We start from the raw sequence: 15,736 nt of genomic DNA, 5'->3' as shown, positions 1-15,736 counted from the left end.
TTTCTAATGGGCCCTTTATCTGCCTCACCCTATATATTATAAGCAAAACCTAATGTAGCCTCCTCACTGAAATGTACCTATTGTAAAATGGTGTATCGGTGAACGAGCCTTAAAAGGCCTGTAGTCAAATAATTCAAAAGAAAAAACCATTTGTCATTTTGTGAAAAATTCCCAGGAACCCGAATATTGAAACAGCATTTCAAAACGTTTAATCCCCGCGACGTTATAAAAAAAACAAGTTATAAACAAATTAGAATGATTTTCAAATGCCATTTTAATAAAAAAATATACCTACATAAAAATAAAATAATGAGATATTATACCTACAACAGTTGTAAATTATTTTGGCAACAACCGCGTTTTTTTTTCAATAGGGCTTTTCATTCACAGTCATTTTTTGTTTCGAGCTTCTGTCATATGTCGTGTAATCCGTGTATAGGTATTAATATTATACATAAATTATACAACATATAACAGAAGTTCAAAACAAATGAAAATTGAAGAAAAGCCCTATGGAAAATACATATATTATAGCAACATTTCATAAACAAATTAAATGTCTCATAAATTATTAAATACTTTTCGACCAATTTTTTGTTTATACTGGTAACAATACGAAACTTCTCCAGTAAAATAATAGTATATGTATATTATTCAACGAGCATGTAATGATGGCTATTACTCACGATGATGAAGTTTGCGACACGAGCCGTAGGCGAGTGTCGTAATTCATCAGAGTGAGTAATAGCCATTACATGCGAGTAGAATACTATACTTTTCCTACGACCTTTTTTATTTTAATTAGTAAAAAATTTAATTATCAACTACTCGAGATTTAAATTATAATAATTTACAAGAATACCTAAATGCTATTTACCCCTAGTACGTGGATGAATAATTGGTTGCATACTATTACCAAATTATTATGTATTGTAAAAATACAACTAGAATAAGTCAATATAAGTTCTATTCGTTTCCGAAAAATTAGAAGCTTAAATTTGTACCTACTGTCAATTAATCTAATAAATAGGAAAATGGCTGTTGTCGGTGGACGTATTTCAATAGTTATAATGTATATTTACATTTAACTATATATAATATAATAATATAACTATACATAATATGTTATAACATATTTAACACAATATAACTTAAAAAATAAACACAATATTAGTTATAAATTCCAATTAACATAAACAAAATGAGCTAATGTCACTGTCACTCAAATAAATGATAAACGTCAAAAATTTTAGTAAACAAGATATAATCGTAAAAAATAGACTCTGACATTGTTACAGTTAAAATTCCTTTAAAAATTTTTCGAAGTTAATTATTGATATAAATTACAATAATTATTGTATTAAATAAACAACTTTAAGCAATTTTATTTGCAGTTTATATACGATTAATATTAAAGGTGGCATGCGTCACTTGAATCTAACTTCAGCCCGTGAGTAATGACCAGTGAGTAACTTCAGCCCGTGAGTAATGAAATATTACTCACGGGTACAGTAATGGGTGCTATTATCTATGAAAAAATAGCGAATAATGAGCATGTTATTAAACGGTCGTAGAAAAAATATTTTATAGTGCTTATTTGAAACGCAAATACATTACAACTATGTACCTACATACATTTTACTTGAGACCGTTCGCTAACGCACGTTTTAATGACTTAAAATAATATTTAAATAATGACTTAAAACGCGCATTAGCACGTGAAAGGTCTAAAGTAAAATGTATGTAGTTTTAATCGCGCGTTATCAAAACGCGGGTTAAGCGCCTGTCATGTAAACGGGCCGTTATCCTTCAACTTCGCAGAAACAAATCTTTGAAGATCTTTATAAAAACGTGAATTGCCGCAGCAGTTAAAAAAAGTAAATATTGAGCGAAAATGACATCTTTTTAATTATTTAGGTAAACAATGATCGCAGACAGAATTAGAAGTAGATGTACAAATAGAGAAGGCTCTGAAGTTAGGAGAAAAAGTTTGTTTGGTTGAGCTTGAAAAGGAAGAAGATAAAAGAAAAATCATGCGAAACAAAATCAAATTGAGAAATCGAGAAGAAGGTCCAGTTTATATCAACGATGACCTATCAAAGAACGACAGAATTGTACAGAAACGTGTCAGACAAAAAGCGCAAGAACTAAGAAAGGAAGGGAGAAAAGTGAAAGTAGGGTATAAGAAAATATATGCCGATCATGAAATATGGCGCTGGGATGGAATGAACCAAACGTTGGTGGTAGAGCAAAAAACTAAGCAATAGCAATGAAAGGAAACAAATTACGACGAAAAATGCAAAGAAGAGGATTAAGAACTATGGAAATAAAACAAATCAAGACAGCAATAAAAAAGAAAAGCCGAAAAATGACAAGATACAGTTTGCAACAGAGATAAATAAGACGGAAACGACGCAGGCAATGGACAAGGAAATAAGTAAAGATAACAAAAAGAAAACTAAAGTCAACTTGGGTACATGGAATGTAAGAGGCACATACGAAACAGGAAAACTCAAAGAATTAATTAGAGAAATTAAAAGATATAATGTAGAAATAATAGCTTTACAAGAGACAAAACAATTGGAGACAGAAATAGTAGAAATAGAAGACGTGGTATTTTTTAAAAGCGGGGGAGAAACCAGAAGGTTAGGAACAGGTTTTATAATACAGCGAAAATGGAAGGAAAGAGTAATGGCATTCCAACCAATATCAGATAGATTATGCACAATAAGATTAAAAGGGGACAAACGAAACATAAGTATAATAAATGTACACGCACCGATTGAAGATGCCACAGAAGAAGAAAAAGATGAATTCTACGAGCAATTGGAAAGAGAATATGATAAATTACCAGGGTTTGACATCAAAATAATAATGGGAGACAGCAACGCCAAAGTCGGAAGAGAGAATATATACGAACACATAATAGGGAAATGTAGTAAGCATGAGGTGTCGAACGATAATGGCCAAAGAATAATAGGCTTTGCAACAGAAAGGCAAATGGTGATAAGAAGCACACAATTACGCCGAAAAGATATATATAAAGGAACGTGGATTTCCCCTGATAAGAAGACAGAAAAATTTCAAAAAAAAAGAAATAAGATCATTCTACCAGGAAGCAAAAAAAATGGAAAGAGGATATCAAAAAAACAACCCATGTATGAGAGATGATAAAGGGATGTTGCTAAATGAGCCGGAAAAAATAATGGAAAACTGGCAAAACTATTTCACAGAATTGCTAAATAAGAGCGAAGTACAAAAGGAAACAAGCCATGAAATTAAAGATGATCAGATAGCAATAGAAATACCCACAGAACAAGAAATAAAGAACGAAATAAAGAGCTTGAAAAATAACAAAAGCCCAGGAATAACAGAAATATCGGCCGAAATGATAAAATCAGGAGGGAAAAGACTACAGAAAGAGATATATGACCTGATAAAAAGAATATGGGAAGTAGAAAAAATGCCAGAAGAGTGGACCATAGCAAGAATATGCCCTATACATAAAAAAGGTGATAGAATGCTAAGCGAAAACTACAGAGGCATCGCACTATTAGAAATAGTTTACAAAATCTTGGCACAAAGTATAAGAAAAAGGCTAAGTCATTATTCGGAAAAAATACTGGGGGAATACCAGGCAGGTTTTAGAAACAACAGATCAACGACCGACTGACCAAATATTTGCCTTAAAAGAAATACAGACTACTGTTACGAACATAAAACAGTACTATATGCTTTGTTCATAGACTTTAAGCAGGCTTACGACACAGTAAATAGACAGCAGATGTACGAACTGATGAAAGAACTGGGGATACCAAGTAAAATTGTTAGGATGATAAAGATGACGATGGAAAACACAACAAAAGAAATAGCTTGGAAAGGGTATACATCCAAAAAGTTTGAAACCAAGGAAGGATTACGACAAGGAGACCCACTATCAACAATGGCATTCAATCTAACATTGGAAGGAATAATCAGGAAAAGCAGAATAAACATGCAAGAAACGATATTTAAAAACGGCCACCAATGCATAGCATTTGCAGATGATCTGACGCTATTAGCAACAAGCAAAAAAGAACTACAAAAGTTAATGAAAAACATAATAACGGAAGCCAAAAAATTCGGACTTAAAATAAATGAAGAAAAGACAAAGTATGTGATAATGAGAGAGATCCAAAAAGAAAAAGAGAATAACATCATAGTACAAATAGATGGAGAAAAAACATACTCGTTCAAAAGAGCCAAAGAAATTATTTACCTGGGAGCCAAAATAGATGAAAATGGTCATGAAGAAGGGGAGATAAAGGCAAGAATAGCTAAAGGAAATAAAAAATATGGAGCATTACGCACATTATTGAAATCCAAATACGTATCAAGAAAAACAAAAATAAGAATTTATAAGACTGTTATCAGACCTACAGTAACATACGCAAGTGAAACATGCGTGCTCAAAAAGTCAGAAACAGACCTATTAGAAAGATGGGAGAGAAAAATGCAAACAGCAATATATGGAGGTGTGAAAATACAAGGTCAGTGGAGAAGAAGAACCAATAAAGAATTGGAAGAACTATATCAAGAGCCAACGATTACGACGACGATCAAAGCACAGAGAATACGATACTTGGGGCACATAGAGAGAATGGGAAGTAAACGAATGCCAAAAATGGTACTCTCACGAAGACCAATACAAAAGAGGAGGAAAGGCAGGCCAAGGAAAAGATGGAAGGACAGTGTATATGAAGACTTGAAGAAAAATAACATTGAGAGATGGAAAGAACTAGCATTGGACAGAAGGAGATGGAGAGAGGTGGTGAAGGAGTGTATAAAAAGACTGAAGTGTATTTAAATAAAATTTACAAGTTTTATAAGTTATGTAAGTTATACTAAGTTATTTATTATATTATTTATGTAATCAGAAATGTAAACATTTTAGCCCTAGGCCTACAAGGCCTGTTGCGCTTAATAAATATAAAACAATGATCGCATTATGTGATATGGATACTTTCTTAAAAATATCTAAACTTTGATATAAAATTTGTTCCAACCTGTACAGAATTGCATTTTGTTTTTGTTTTTTTAGTTTAGTAGGCTAATATATTTCATTCTATTTTAGAAATGTCCACTTTGTGAGTATCGGAATTCATCGAAAAAAAAATTAATTAGTCACTTTGAAGCAAGTCATGATATTCAAATTATCAGAAGTTATACCAATTTTGGTAAAATTGAAGAGTTCAATGAATACTTAAAAGTAATCGAGAAAAATACAAAGTCTCGTCTTGTGAAAAGAAATGTCAACTACAAATATTTTAAGGTTTGACTGTAATAGGTCCGGGGAGTTTGTACCTATAAAGAATCGAAATCGGGCACTGAAAATGTATGACAGTAACAAAATAAACGCATTTTGTCCTGCGTCACTGACAATTCGCATGAACAAGAATGGAACCTATCAGTGTGAATTTTTAGAAAATCATATAGGGCATACAAATGATATGGGCCATTTTTTTTAAGTGAAGAAGATAGAAATAATATAGCAGTCAAAATAGCTTCAAAAATACCATTCGATGCTATTTTGGATAACGTTAGGGATGCAGTTGAGGGAGACGATATAGATAGGCTTCATTTGCTTACCAAAAGGGACTTATACAATATTGAGAAGTCATTTAATTTAAACTCAGTTCGGCATTATAATGATGCAGTTAGTGTTGACTCTTTGGTCAATGACATGAGGAAAGAGGATAATAATTGTGTCCTGTTTTATAAACCCCAGGATAGCCTAAGCAAGGATTATAGTCAGCTAAAAAGAGAAGACTTTATTTTAATTATCATGAACTCAGCACAATGTCATCTGTTGAAAAAGTACGAATCAGATTGTATTTGCTTAGACGGCACACACGGTACCAATGGATACAATTTTGAATTAGTTACGTTATTGGTTATTGATGATATGCGACAGAGCTTTCCCTGTGCTTTCATGATTACTAATAGATGTGATAAAGATACTTTAAAAATATTCTTCTCCTCAATCAAAACATTATCTGATGTCATTACTCCAGCTGTTTTCATGATAGATATTGCAGAGTCATTTTATAATGCTTGGATAGAAACAATGGGAACACCAGTGTCTAGGTAATAATAAATATAGTCTGTCTTATGTTTTACACATCTGTCTGTCTTATGTGATGTCCGCAGTTGCATGGGGTCACTGCAATTGTGTAATATGTATTTTAAAATTTTATTTTGTTATTATACGTATTAATAATATGATTGTTACAGATTATATTGTAGTTGGCATATAGATCGTGCTTGGAGAAAAAATTTGAACAAAGTCGATGGCAAAGATAAACAGGTAACGTATGATTTATAGTTTTAAAAATGATCATGGTTGTTATTCTTGAATATAATTCGTGTACAAACTATACTTATGTTACTATTTGTTTACTAACCATGTTCAAGAATAGCAGACCTTACCTACTTAAATTGTATACTTTATAAAACCTTTAAATTTTATTATTTATAAATCCATTTTGTTGCAGGTTCTGGTTTATAAACAAATAAGATGCCTTATGGAGGAAAGGGATGTATTTGCTTTTACGACAATGAAGGACAAGCTATGTAAACAACTTCTAGAAAACCCCGACACTACTGAATTTGCGAAATATTTTATAGAAAATTATATGCAAAATTTCAAGTGTTGGGCATATTGCTATCGCTTACACGCTGGAATAAACACAAACATGCATTTAGAGAGAATGCACAGAACTTTAAAATATATTTATTTGAAAGGAAAACATAACAAAAGATTAGATAAAGCTATTATGAGCATTATGAAATTTATTAGAGACAGACTATTTGATAGACTAATAAAAATTCATAAAGGAAAAGTTACAAGCAAATTAAGTCAAATTCGGGACAGACATAAAAAAAGCCTGCAGTTAGATATGGATGCAATAACTAAAACAGAAGATGGCTGGGAAGTAGTCTCATCATCCCAAAATAATTTTGAGCTATATTAAATAAAGAAACTTAAGGATTCTTGCACAAGTCAGCTTATTTGTCACGAGTGCAACAATACATGTCTACATATATATTCCTGTTCATGCCCTGACTCCTCAATTATATGGACAATGTGCAAACACATTCATCTATTATGCAGAACACAAAATATAGACACTAATTCTATCGCTTCTGGTGGTGCAGCAGGTAATTTTTTTTATCATTTAAAAATATTTATTAAACCCTTATTAAAATATTTTCAGTGGAACTACTATTGATTAAAAATATAAAATAAGTAAGTTTTTAACAGTTATATTGGAAGTACATTTCCTAGTTATTTGGATATTTTGGAATGTGGAATATGGTTCTTATTTTTTAAACTTGTATATTAGATGGGTTTCTAAGGTGACTGCTTATACATTATCGAGTGGCATCGTATGCATTGGTCAGGTCATATGAATTATTATACAGAGAGGCTAAATTATGGAATAAATTCATTTTCTCTAAAATGGACGACTTTGGAGAAAAATCGCAAAATACGTCGATTTTTATTTTTAAATTACAATTTTTTGGCATATATTTCATACTAGTGACGTCATCCATCTGAGCGGGATGACGTAATCGATGATTTTTTTAATAGGAATAGGGTCGTGTGGCACCTCATTTGAAAGGGTGTTCAATTCTATATCTAGTAATATAAACATTAATATCAGTATTTATACAGGGTGACCAAAAAAATATTTTTTGAATTAAATTAATTGACGAAAAAAGAAGAATGTATGCAATTTATTTAACTCAAAATACTTTCTATCGCTGTCAGAAAATAGAAAAAAAATGTTTTTTTGGCAAATCAACATTGCTTTTCGCTTAAATTAAATGTTCAAACTGCCAATAGGTAGGTGGGAGGCTGTTTGTGATTTAATTTGAGCGAAAAGAAATGTATATTTGTGAAATAAACATTTTTTTTCTATTTACTGACAGTACAATGTATTTTGAGTTCAATAAATTACATACATTCTTCTTTTTGCGTCAGTTAATTTCATTCAAAAATAATTCTTTTGATCCCCCTGTATAAATAATAATAATATTGTTTATATTACTGAATAGAGAATTGAACACATTTTCAAATGAAGTGCCACACGACCCCTACCTATTCCCATTTAAAAAAATCATCGATTACGTCATCACGCTCAGATGGATGACGTCACTAGTATGTAATATATGCCAAAAAATTGTAATTTAAAAATAAAAATCGACTTGTTTCGGGATTTTTCTCCAAAGTCGTCCATTTTACAGAAAATGAATTTATTCCATAATTTAGCTCCTCTCTGTATATATTAATATATTTGGGGCAACAATATTGATTATATGCCTTAACTCGTATACATTTTATTTTACCATTTTTTGTCTAATGCATACAATGCCAGGTTTAGACAAAACTTTATATGGTTTACTGGGTTTATATTTTTGTAGTATGGTACAATTTTTTAAATAAAACCCATTTTGTAGTGCTGCTCTGGTTTATATAATCTTTGATTTGCTTTTTTGTCTGTATTTGTAAGTCTGTGAGGGAATAAGGTGATTTTTTGGAATGCTTTATTCATTTTTTTGCAACATCATGCCAAGTAGTGAAATTTTATTGTTTTTTAAGAAATGGAGCCCGACGTAAGCGCTTCATCACTATATATACATCTTGGCAACGAGTCGATTCTCAATGAATCAAAATCCATAGTGATGAATTTAAGCCAAGGAGCCAAAAAAGAGGATATCATGAAAGAAAAAGAAAAAATAATTGAAGAATTTTTAAATGCCACTGAAAGCATTCAAACCAGGGAACAACTTGATATTCTTCGGAAAACTGTAGCTCCACTGGCCCCTAATTTAAAAACCCTTGATAATACAACTCAAGCAAAAATAACTCTTTTGAATAAGAATAAAACTCCACACAATAAAAATATTCAAACCCAGCGTCGACTATACTCTACAAAAAAAAAACAAAAAAAAATCCAAGAAAGAATCCTCTCAAAAGACCTGCTGCAAATGAAGCCATGAATATACAGTATCATTATTAAATAATAAATAAACTATATTTCAAAATGTGTTTTATTTTTAATGTACTAGGGGCCGGTACTTTCTGTTTCAATTAAACCCCGGCTAGTTAACCGGGGTTTAATCGGGACAGAAACTGCCGGCCTTAAGAATAGCAGACTTAATAAATGCAATTATTATTATATTACTCCAGATTTAGCCATACGGCTCACACTCCCTCTAAGGGGAAAATTGACTCATCCCAGATACCTACGGTATCAAAAGGATTGAGCTCTGGTGGGACTCTTTCCGTGTTTTCGAGCCCTAGGTGACTTGGTATGCAGGTGTATCTCCCAGAAATTTTCGTACACATCTGGCCGTTGCGAGTAGTACTGCTTTCTGCATGGTCTTATAAAGATGTTCATTAAGACCCAGCTTTTTTATGCTTTCGAGGAGGGTCTTCGGAATGACTCCAGTAGTAGACATAATAATCGGTATCGTCTGGGTACTTTGCATTCTCCATTGTCTCCGTATTTAAATTTCCAGATCTCTGTGTACTTGGCGATCTTTTCAGTAAATTTAGTACGTAGATTATTGTTGTTAGGAATCGCCACATCAATGAGGGTTGTTTGTCTCGTTAATTTATTGACTAATACGAGATCTGGTCTATTATGCGCCACTGTTTGGTCTTTGAGCACAGTGCGGTCCCAGTATAGCTTGTAGTTGCCATCCTCAAGCATACTCTCAGGGACGTATTGATAATATGGGAGATGGTCGGTTTGGAGAAGTCCCAGCTTGATAGCTATCTCCTGATGAAGGATTTTTCCCACTGCGTCATGCCGTTCCTTGTACTCAGTTGCAGCAAATGCCTGGCAGCCCCCTGTAAGATGTTGGATGGTTTCTTGGGCTTGACATCCATATCGGCATCTGTCGTTTTGAACATGAGGGTCTTTGATGATATATTTCAGGTAATTTCTGGTTGGTATAACCTGATCCAGTAATGAACCCTCCGTTTCAGGGAACATCTTTCCTGATGTCAACCAGTAGTTCGACGCTATATTGTCGACATAATCTTGGCTGACCTCATTGGGATGTCGCCCGTGCAGAGGTTTACCCATCCAGGCGCGCACTTTTTCGTCCTTTCGTGTAGAGTAGATGTTTCAGCTTGCATCTGAAAATAAGATCTTAAATTAGCAATTTGTTTGTCTAATTGCTCACCTATATCCATAAGTCCTCTTCCTCCTAAATTGCGTGGTAATGTCGTTCTTTCTACAGCACTTTTTGGATGGTGTTTTTGTGCCTTTGTGAGGTGCGTTCTTACTTTTCGCTGAAGATTTTCTATGTCCGTTTTTGTCCACTTAACAATGCCAAATGAATAGCTAAGCGCGGAACATGCGTAGGTGTTTAGTGCCTTAAACAAATTTCTACTATTAAGGTGTGAGCGAAGCACCTGTTTTACCCTTCGTATAAACTCAGTAGTTATCTCTGTTTTCATTTGTTTATGGTCAATTCTCCGCGCTTGCTTTACTCCAAGATATTTATACATATCCTTTTCACCCATGGCCTCGATGTTCTGGCCATTTTGCATATCGAATCCTCCGGGCTGTACTTTTCCTCTGACTATATTTAAAATACGGCACTTGTCTAGTCCGAAGTGCATGCTAATATCATTAGAAAAAGTTTCTACAGTTTTTAGCATCTCATCGAGTTGGTTTCGAGTGGAAGCCATTAATTTCAAATCATCCATATACAATAAATGATTAAGCTTCGCCACCACATTGTTGTTATTTTTGATGCTAAATCCTGCGTCTGTGGAGTTCAATAGCTGAGATAGTGGGTTCATAGCTAGACAGAACCAGAGTGGACTCAACGAATCTCCTTGAAACAGGCCCCGGCTGATTGCGATATTTTCAGTTTCGATGTTATTTTCACCAGGTATTTGAAGGTGAATTCTAGTCACTTTATATATATATTCTCAATATATCTATAAGCCATTCATGCGGCACTGAATCAAAGGCCTGCTTGTAATCAATAAAGGCAGTAAAAAGATTCCTCTTTTTGGAATATGCCTGATTAGAAATGACTGAGTCGATGATGAGTTGTTCTTTGCAACCCATGGAACCCTTAGCGCATCCTTTCTGCTGAGGCTCTATGATATTGTTTAGAGCACAGTGTTGGTAGATACGCCGGGCTACACAGGATGTGACCAATTTATACAAAGTTGGAAGACAAGTAATTGGTCGGTATTTGGCTGGATCTTGGGTGTTATTTTGATCCTTCGGAATTAAGTGAGTGGTTCCCTGAGTTAGGAATGATGGTATATCCTGCGGATTAGAAATAACATGATTAATTAGTGTTGATAAGCATTCGTGAACACTCCAAAACTTCTTGAGCCAAAAGTTTTGAACTCCGTCTGGACCAGGAGATTTCCAGTTATGAAGCCCTTTAATGGTATTTGAGACTTCTTCAGTAGTGAAGGGTTTGTAAAGGGTGGTAATGTAGTATTGGCAGTTCTGTGTCGTATCTTCTATCCATCCAGCATTGTTGTTAAGAGCAGCTGGCGTGGACAGTTGATTTCCCCAAAACTCATGAATTTCTTCTTGGCTTGGGTAAGTCTTATCGACACGTTCTACAGTGGAATTGAGTTTTCGATAGAACGCCTTTTCAGAACTTTCAAAAAGAGCATTGTCGCTTTTGCGGTTGTTACTAACTTTGTACCTTCTTAGTCGTCCTGAATAAACGCTTTTGTTTTAATGTATCCAGACACTGATGGGCTGTGTTGTTTTCTGGATCATATCTTGAGTGTCTTGCGGTAGTCAGCATTATTTCTTCAGCTCTTCTGATGACTTTTCTACTTGTTACACCTCGTATGTATTCTGTGACTATACCAATATCCCTACGTAATAATTCGATCTTTCCGAGCAATCTTTTTTCCCAGGGTGCAATTCTGTTACCAGTTCTTTCGTTATTAGTAACCCGTCGTGTTCTGATCTTAACGCTCATTACATTAGCAATTGCTGTTGCTGCACAGTAGATTAGCATATGCAAATATTCCAACGTGTGAGCTTCTACGACATAGTTGGGTAGGACTTCAGTGTTCACAATTTGTAACAGCGCACCTAGTTTCTTACAAGAGTTTATTCGTGGTAGCGGTGGTCTGCTAAGTGGGTTTGTTCCATTAAACTCTTGTACGGCACGAGCCATTTCGTTTGCTAGACTATCGCGCAACTCGTTGTTTTCCTGCTGTGTATTGTCAGGTTGAGTTTCTGGTATGGGAATCTCAGGAATCTGCTCCTCAAGCTCTTGGTTATTAATCTCCCGTTCGACTTCGCTTTTGATCGTATTTGCGTCTAGTCTCTGGGATAAGGTTGTTTCTTATGATTACCCGGTATTGATCTGATACTCTTTGCTCCGATACTTGAATATCTGGGTACTCCCTGCAAAATTCGGCATACAGCTGTTGTCTGTAGCCGATCGTTTCTTGACCGAGGTTTGTCACCTTAATAGAAGCGCAAAATGATTTCGTTAATGGACACAGTCCATTTCATGCGCTGCCTCGGTCGTCCCGCTTGAGTGAGCGCCGGCTGATGTTCCAGCGCAGCACCTTCAGCGAGTGGAGCTCTTGCTGTTGTTTGGCTCGCTTGTGGTTGTTGTTCTTGTTGTTGGGCTGTAGTATATTACTTATTATTATGATAATAATTATAAATAATTATAATTCCATTTATTACAATGCAAGAGACCCTTTTCTGTCCCGATTAAACCCCGGTTAGCTAATCGGGACAGAAAGTACCGGCCCTAGATCAGTTAATCAGTGTTCTAATATTCCAGTAATAATAATCCTCTAAGATAATAATATTCTAATAATCCTCTAATTTATAGAAAATCTAATAATATTTTAATATTAGCCGACACTTAGCAGAAAACTTCTGCGCCTTTTAAGGACTTGTCAGTACTTCTTTATTTTATATGTGTTCAAATAATATACAGAGAGGTTCTAAATTATGGAATAAATTCATTTTCTCTAAAATGGACGACTATAGAGAAAAATCCCGAAACAAGTCGATTTTTGTTTTTAAATTAAAACTTTTTAGCATATATTTTATACTAGTGACGTCATCCATCTGAGCGTGATAACGTAATCGAAGATTTTTTTAAAAGGGAATAGGGGTTGTGTGGCACCTCATTTGAAAGGGTTTTCAATTCTCTATTCAGTAATATAAACAATAATATTATTTTTTATACAGGGTGACCAAAAAATAATTTTTGAATGATATTAATTGACGTTGTTCTGAAGCTATTTTCTTGTGGCATTTTTACAATTTTAACTATTTATAATGGGAAATAAGCCACAATATTATTAAAAAATGATTTTTATTAACGTTTCGACGCCCAAATCGGGTGCCGTTGTCAAAATACAAAATACAGTAGTATTTTGACAACGGCACCCGATTTGGGCGTCGAAATAATATTGTAGCTTATTTCCCATTATAAATAGTTAAAATTAATTGACGCAAAAAGAAGAATGTATGCAATTTATTTAACTCAAAATACATTATAGTGCTGTCAGCAAATACAAAAAAAATGTTTATTTCACCTACCACTCGGCAGTTTGAACATTTAATTTAAGCGGAAAGCAATGTTTATTTGCGAAATAATCATTTTTTTTTATTTTCTGACAGCGATAGAATGTATTTTCCGTTAAATAAATTGCACACATTCTTCTTTTTTCGTCAATTAATTTAATTCAAAAATTATATTTTTGGCACCCTGTATAAATAATGATATTCATGTTTATATTACTGAATAGAGAATTGAAAACCCTTTCAAATGAGGTGCCACACAACCCCTATTCCCATTTAAAAAAATCTTCGATTGCGTCATCACTCTCAGATGGAGGACGTCACTAGTATGAAATATATGCCAAAAAGTTGTAATTTAAAAACAAAAATCGACCTGTTTCGGGATTTTTCTCTATAGTCGTCCATTTTAGAGAAAATGAATTTATTCCATGATTTAGAACCTCTCTGTATAATAAGTATTGGTATTAGTAATGAATTATTGTAAACTAAATCGAACAAATGCTTCGGTATCAGGGGCGTAACAGAGGGCCCCGCAGCATGAAGCTTGCGGGGGGGCCCCAATCCCTTAAGGGCCCCATCTTGTCATCTGATATTATGTAAAAATCTGTTATTGTTATATTATTTTTACGTTGTTTGTTTAAATTTAAAAATGTAAAAATTTCTAACTAGACGTATTTGCCAAGTGAATCATCTCATAATATCTACAAACTTAATCCCTTCCGGCCTACCGAAATTTTATGGCAGCGACAATAAACAACTATATAATGCTTTGTACGTGACTATTGAAAGATATTATAATTGCAATTTGCCGAATTAAAGAACAATATTTTTAAATCTAAAAATGGGTTTTCTTTCTCTGTGTTCTTTACCTACTTTTAGTATTTCGATACAATATTATCGCCAGTAATTTCATATTGGTTGTTTGCATTGAATGTTATTTATGTTTGTGTTGTTTTACGGTTATAGTTGCATCAGTTTGGTACAATACGCATTTATTTAACAATTATTGACGACTTTTATTGTGTAATCATTGGACAATCTCTCAACAGATAAACGGTAAGACAAGGAAATTATAACACTTACGCTTTAGGGAAGTCAATGTAGAAAAACTTGCATTGTTTCGGTTTCGGAAAAAATCAAACAAGCTTATATGTTTCTAAAACATTTTTTGTTAGTTTATATATCGTATCTTAAAGTGAAAAGTTCTACTCACAGATGCCTCTAATTGTTTATTAATTCTTTAAACAATAAAACTCTTTTATATTAAATAATTTTAAAAGATATCGGTGAATTCATCATTTTACTTTGTTCAAAAATGTTTCTATTTGCTTTTTGATTATGCTGAATTCGAACATGTCATTAAATCAGGGCCATAAGTACGATGTTGGGGGCCCCGGGGCAAACGTGATCTGGGGGCCCCTACCGGGGGGTCTGGGGTTAATCACCCAGCAGAAGGAGTCCGGGAAAATTGATATTTAACCACATGAAAACGCATTTTAATGTACTCCATGGCTGAAGTTTCCTGTACCTACCTACATATTGCTATTTTAAAAATTCAAAAAATTTTTTTGAGCACTTATACAGTATGTCTGCGTGGCTTCGAACCATATGGGAAACATTTTTATTATCAATTTTACGAAAAAAGTTATTCTTCATGAAATGCTCTGAATGGTCTTAAATCTGAGATACAAAATAAGCCAGATAAACCATCAGATATCAAAGCTTATCAATTTTATACGAGGTAAGTCAAAAAATAGGAATTTAACTCAAGTATAATAAAGTACTTTTATATTTAACAATATACGATTTTAATTATAATATGTAATTACATCCTTGTAAATAAAAAATTAATTTTTCCAAATATTTCTCAAATTACCGATAACCAACATCAGTTTATTACAATTATAATAACTATTTTATTATTAATTTTTTAATTTGACGAAAAAATTATTTATAAAATTCTTATCAGATTCTTTATAAAAAGCTCTGCATTATCTCAAAACGAAGATTCAATCGTAATATATCACATTTTACCAACTTTATACGAGTTATGTATGTCGAAAAATATTAATTTCTCTCTAAGGCAGGCCGCACATCAAAGAAACATGAAACGTAAATTACGTTTCATGGAAATA

The 15,736-nt window shown here is 33.5% G+C and overlaps 1 protein-coding gene across 2 annotated transcripts in view; it reads left to right on the top strand.

The window, feature by feature from the left end:
• LOC114333183 (uncharacterized) overlaps window positions 1-15,736 on the top strand; it is a 49,351-nt gene that overhangs the window by 27,554 nt on the left and 6,061 nt on the right. Inside the window, exon 4 of one of the 2 annotated variants that reach the window (XM_028283036.2) lies at window positions 8,645-9,066. The exons of the other annotated variant lie outside the window; for it this stretch is intronic. Coding sequence (XP_028138837.1) covers window positions 8,645-8,662 — 18 coding nt within the window. The 3' untranslated portion in view covers window positions 8,663-9,066. Of the gene's footprint in view, window positions 1-8,644; window positions 9,067-15,736 lie in introns of those variants that run through there. 2 annotated transcript variants of the gene reach the window in all.

The sequence above is a fragment of the Diabrotica virgifera genome, chromosome 10 (genome assembly GCF_917563875.1).
Source record: "Diabrotica virgifera virgifera chromosome 10, PGI_DIABVI_V3a".
Taxonomy (NCBI): domain Eukaryota; kingdom Metazoa; phylum Arthropoda; class Insecta; order Coleoptera; family Chrysomelidae; genus Diabrotica; species Diabrotica virgifera.
This window is presented reverse-complemented; position numbering and strand designations above follow the sequence as displayed.